Source organism: Triticum aestivum, chromosome 2D (assembly GCF_018294505.1).
Source record: "Triticum aestivum cultivar Chinese Spring chromosome 2D, IWGSC CS RefSeq v2.1, whole genome shotgun sequence".
NCBI classification, from domain to species: Eukaryota; Viridiplantae; Streptophyta; class Magnoliopsida; order Poales; family Poaceae; genus Triticum; species Triticum aestivum.
The window spans coordinates 558,683,846-558,689,676 of NC_057799.1; the positions used below are offsets into that span (position 1 = coordinate 558,683,846).

General features: G+C 43.7%; 1 protein-coding gene across 1 annotated transcript; it reads left to right on the forward strand.

Annotated features, from left to right (window-relative positions):
• The first annotated feature begins 478 nt into the window (after positions 1 to 478).
• Positions 479 to 4,182, forward strand: LOC123049954 (E3 ubiquitin-protein ligase RNF14). Its single transcript, XM_044472806.1, has 7 exons — positions 479 to 893; positions 1,346 to 1,420; positions 1,534 to 2,053; positions 2,371 to 2,756; positions 3,019 to 3,218; positions 3,346 to 3,508; positions 3,656 to 4,182. Exons 1-7 carry the CDS (start codon positions 588 to 590, stop codon positions 3,788 to 3,790), a joined length of 1,785 nt encoding a protein of 594 aa, XP_044328741.1. The 5' UTR covers positions 479 to 587; the 3' UTR covers positions 3,791 to 4,182.
• The last annotated feature ends 1,649 nt before the right edge of the window (positions 4,183 to 5,831 follow it).

The following is a 5,831-nucleotide window of genomic DNA, read 5'->3' on the forward strand; positions in this document are numbered from 1 at the left end:
TACATCAACCGCGTTGTGCTTCCGCTTCCGCTTTCGGTCTACGAGGGTACGTGGACACATCTCCCCTCTCGTTGCTATGCATCACCATGATCTTGCGTGTGCGTATGAATTTTTTTGAAATTACTACGCTCCCCAACAGCAGGGACAGCGCGCAGAATCTGGAGGCATTGTTTAATTGGCGAATCTCAGTCCGCATAGATCCAAAGTGATCTCGGTCCCAGCTGGTGAGATCTACACTGCAGTTTTTTTTTTAGAAAAATCTACACTGCAGTTATATAAAGAAAACATCTACAATGGGCTAATCTTATTTCTTTGCTGGGCCGGAATGATTTAATCCATCTAACCACCGGGCCAACCTTATGGACAACAGAATTGTATTCCGACTTTAGGTCCATCAAGGTCAATTGTGTTTTTTTCCAGCACAGGCAATATATTTCGCAGTTTTGTCAAAAAAATAAAATAAAATTTGGCAGTTCTTCTTCCCCCTGCGACAACAAACCCCCAACCCCCGGAGGAGCAAAAGCGAAGCGAGCTCCACCCCACTCCACGATTCCGGCACCCACGACAACTCCGATCGAGCTCCGGCCATGGCGGCGGCATCCGCCGTATCCTCCTCGTCGAGGGCGCTGGGACCCCACCGCGACGTTCCCGCCCATAGGTTCTCGGCCAAGGCATTCTCCTCGTCCTCGTCGCGCCCTGTCGAAGCGAGGCCGGTGTTGTGTGGCGGCGGCGGCGGCGAGGATGACGTGCTCGACCTGGACTTTCCGTGGGTGGCGGAGGGCGAGGCGGAATCGAGGTTGGAGGAGGCCGCGGCGGCGGGACTTCACCTTCGCGCCGAGGAGGCGGGGGACGAGGATGAGATACGAGACAACCGGCAGAGACAGGAGGACGAGGTCTGGTAACTAATTAAATTGGGGAAACTTCGCTAATCTCGTAGCATTGGTCTGTGGTGTGAGGAACTGCAATGCAATTTCTCTGTTCGTACGACTATGGTGCTGACCTGCTGAGTTGGGAGTATGAAATTCTATTATTTGGAGCTACCAGGATTTGGGTGAGGGTTTTGCCAGAGACGGCAAAAAGAACTATGAAATTCTATTAAGAAACATATTGCTGGTCCTTTGCACTATTCAATTTGAGTTACTCCTGTCCCGCAAATTGATTTTGAATTACTTCTGAATCCTGATAAATTGCATACAAGGGAAGGAAGCTTTGTTTACGCCTGTATTGAGTTTAGGCTGTGTTGATTCTGAATTTATGAGTGTCTCCGCCTCATCCAACATTGTTACTTTGCACTATCGTATAATTGGTCATTTGTTTGCTCACATGGTCTCATCATTTACTGCAGTTGATGGCATTGGAAGCGATATATGGGGATGACCTGGTTGAATTTGAAAGCAAAGGAGGGCTCCGTTATTTCCAGGTTTCTTGTGCTGGCCATATGTGGTTTTTTAAATTGCCATCAGTGATATTTCCTCTTCTTCGCAGGTAGTTAAAATTTGGGTTTAATGGGCTTTTCTTCTTCTTTAATTACAGATTTACATACATTATGATCTGCATGATGGCGCTGAAGTGTGTGCTAAACTGTCTTCAGCTAGTGCAAATCGAAAAGATGGTGGATGTCAACCAGATGAATTCTCTTACACGTGCAACTTTGAGCACCTGCCTCCTTTGATACTGACATGCTTGCTTCCAAAGTCCTATCCAAGCAAAGACCCCCCATATTTTAATGTCACTGTTAAATGGATGGATGGGCATAATGTTTCTCAACTCTGTGAGATGCTTGACACCATTTGGGCAGAGCTACCAGGGCAGGAAGTGGTATACCAGTGGGTTGAGTGGATACGTAGCTCTTCTTTGTCACATCTCATGTTTGATGGTAAAATCACATTAGGTTCAGATTGTCCAACCCACAAAGGAGATAACCGTGCAATCTCAAGAAGTCTTTCGCTGGAGTCTGTGATCCCTTCAATGCTTAATTACAGCAGTAAGAAGCACTATGAAGCTTTTCTGGAGAATCTCCATACATGCAGGATATGCCTTAACCAGAGCAAAGGTAGGCCTTCTCTTTTTTTGATTGTTTGTGCAGCCATACCAAAGGTTATTCCATTTTAATCGATTGGCCTGGGCCTCCTTTTGAAGGATAACACTTACTCTATGGCAATTATTCCACACTGTACTTTGTAATCTTGTTTAACTGTGCCCTTGTGGTAACCAGTACCTGGCTGATATGTTAATGCTTCGTAGTAGAGATCAAGAACTAGTGAACCTGTTATTTACTTCAAGTCAAGTTTCGTAAGAAACTGAATTAGTCTCATTAAATTCATTCCTTATAGAGTTATAGTAAACTAACTTCAATTCTGAAACAACCAGGTTCAAACTTCGTCAGGCTTCCATGCCAGCACTTATTTTGTGTGAAGTGCATGGAGACCTTATGCAGGATGCATGTGAAGGAAGGTACTGTGTTTCATTTGGTTTGCCCTGAGACGAAATGTAATGCTTCTATTCCACCATATTTGTTAAAGAGGCTTCTGAGGGAAGAAGAGTTCGAACGTTGGGATAGGCTTGCTCTCGAGAAAGCATTGGACTCGATGTCAGATGTGGTTTACTGTCCCAAGTGTGCGATCGGTTGCTTGGAAGATGAGGATAACAATGCACAGTGCCCAAAATGTTCCTTTATCTTCTGCTCATTTTGCAAGGACCCACGCCATCCAGGGAAACAGTGTATAACTGCAGAACAAAAACTCCAGCGCAAACAGGTAAAATATCAGCATTGGAGGGAGACTTAGAATCTAGGGTATTTTGTTCCAAACTTGCATTCATATTTAACTGTGCAGTTCATATGCATCTTGGTAGAGTGTAGCTCAATAAAAGTCTTGTGGTTTAAATCCTTCAATGATACAATTAAGATCTTTGGACAGTGCCATACACCTTTGGACCTCTTTGCTGCGGAGTTACTTATCAACTGTCGACATGTTAGTAAACACTTTCCATCTGTTGTCTGCAATTTTATGTTTGCAGGCGTCAGGCAGGATGACTGAGTGGGAGATGGTAAAAGAAATGCTCAGTATAAAAAAGCTGTACAGAGATGCTATATTATGTCCAAAATGCAAGGTGCCCATCAGCAGAACTGAAGGGTGCAACAAAATAGAGTGCGGCAACTGTGGTCAGTTCCTGTGCTTCCGCTGTGGCAAGGCCATAACTGGATATGATCATTTCAGGTAGACCGTTCAAAATTCAAAGTTACTAGGTTCTTTAAAAGCAAGGGAATCCATCCCGGATCACGGGCTTAGTTATCTTTATGCATGCGTGATTTGACAAACTATAGCGTAAATCCATTCAATGTAGGAGCAAAGGCTGTCAGCTCTTTGCGCCTGTTGACAATGACACAACGGTGTGGCAGAGGCGAATGGAAGTGCTGAAAAATGAAAGAGGCATGCGAGCTCAGAGGCGCCAGGTAGCTGGAAGCGATACAGTGAAGTGTCCGAAATGCCGTCAAGAAGTACTCAAGGTAACTAAACCTGTCTTTCGAATCTGGATTATGACATAAGTGGCGTCCATTCTGGTCCGTTTCGCAAGGGTGGTCACTGATGATCAATTTAAACATCGTCAGTTTATCTCTCTGTGTATGATCTAACCAATGACCATATGCATCCAGGATGATGATAAATACATTTACTGCTGGACGTGCCGAGCCAGCTATTCCACACGGTCCAAGCAGCACGGTCAGGGCAGCAGCAGGTCCAGGATGCGAGGCAAAGGGGCCATCAAGGATGATCACGGGGATGCATGAAGCTGAAAAGTTTCCAGAGTTGTTCCAGTGCTACCGTTGTCACAGTTTTGCAGGATTTGCCGTTGCCGTCAAACGCTGGATCTGACGTTACGTGTAGCTGAATATGACGTTACCCGTATGGATAATTGACCATACCTGACAAGCTAGGGTAACTGGGTAGGAGAAACCAGAATGAGAAATTCCCGATAGGTCTTTCTTTTTTTCTCAACAAAAGCTCATGTGTCTCGCAGCGTACGCAGGGCCTTTTGTGCTCACGGTTAACGTACAGTATGCAGTAATTTTTGTAAATCTACACGCTCCGCATGAAGCATTGATATGTTCTGTCCTGATTCTGTCACTCATCTGGACATGTAAATTCAGTTTGTTAGACATAAACACGAGCAAATATACTATAGTACAGTACAACCAAGTACTACATACTGATGCTTTTTATAAATCATAATACATGATTCTTTTGAAGAAAAGGCAGGTGCTCCATTCAGTTAGATGGACAGGAAAAAAACATATTTTCAATAATAATGCCTGAAAGAGGCATTGTTTTCCATAGAACCGGCACTGCTGGAGTCTCCTGGATCTTCTGAGAAAGCGTACGATGATAAACCTCATGCATAAAACGACCATTTTGAGTGATATTAGGCGTCCAAGCTTGTTCTATCTTCACCATGGGTTGTCACAAGCTTTGGTTTTTAAGTTGCTTATTAGAGAGCTTATGAACCCATTTACTTGTTGTGTGTGTGGGAAGGACATGTCGTGCACCTTGTGTCTCATTTCATGAATATTATGTTGATGCTTAATGCTCATCATTTTATTAGTCTTATCAAGTGCTTTGCGATGACTCACACACAACATTTCGGTTGAGCCTATTCTCATAAAGAGGTTTCCTTGATGAGGCCAACATATCCAGGAAGGCCTTTGCGGTTTTCTCCGGCTCCTTCGGTTCATTCGCTGGATGTGACGGAGGTGTCGGCTGTGCAGCAAAGACATCATGTAGCATGTCTCTAACCCCATCGTCCTCATAACCAGCGACGAGTTGTTGTATCACCTCCTCTCTACCACGGTTCCGCTGGACAAAGTTCATCGGCATATTAAAGTTTGGCATAAATCCATGCGTGCGAAGGTGCTTAGTCATCCCACTCTTATCTCTGCGCACACATCTCTTACATTTGGCACAGGGGCATTCTGGCACAATCCTCATTGGACTACGAAATATCTCTTGCAAAAACACATCAGTTTTCTCGACCCACTCTACTGTTACTTGATTCCGACGGAAAAACCCACTATACATCCACTGATTATCTGCCATCTCTGCTTTATTGGAAGCCACACAACAAAATTAAGGATTCATTTAAATTACTCACATCAATATTTTATTTTTTACAGGGTTGACGAGAAACAACATTTGATCCACCTACATGTCTAATAGGTAAAGATGGGTCCTAACCCCACCCGAGAATGTGTAGATTGAGTACGCTGTGCATGCTCTACCCCATTCCGAGAAAAAATTTAGGTAGCACCTCCCCGCTGTTCTTCAAATACACGTCTCGGCAAAATGCTGAGAGAATATGCATCCAGAGAATTGAAGGAAATATGCCCTAGAGGCAATAATAAAGTTATTATTTATTTCCTTATTTCATGATAAATGTTTATTATTCATGCTAGAATTGTATTAACCGGAAACTTAGTACATGTGTGAATACATAGACAAAGCATAAGTGTCCCTAGTATGCCTCTACTTGACTAGCTCGTTTATCAAAGATGGTTATGTTTCCTAACCATCGACATGCGTTGTCATTTGATGAATGGGATCACATCATTAGGAGAATGATGTGATGGACAAGACCATTCGTTAGCTTAGCATTATGATCGTTACAGTTTCATTGCTACTGCTTTCTTCATGACTTATACATGTTCCTCAGACTATGAGATTATGCAACTCCCGAATACCGGAGGAACACTTTGTGTGCTATCAAACGTCACAACATAAATGGGTGATTATAAAGATGCTCTACAGGTGTCTCCGAAGGTGTTTGTTGGGTTGGCA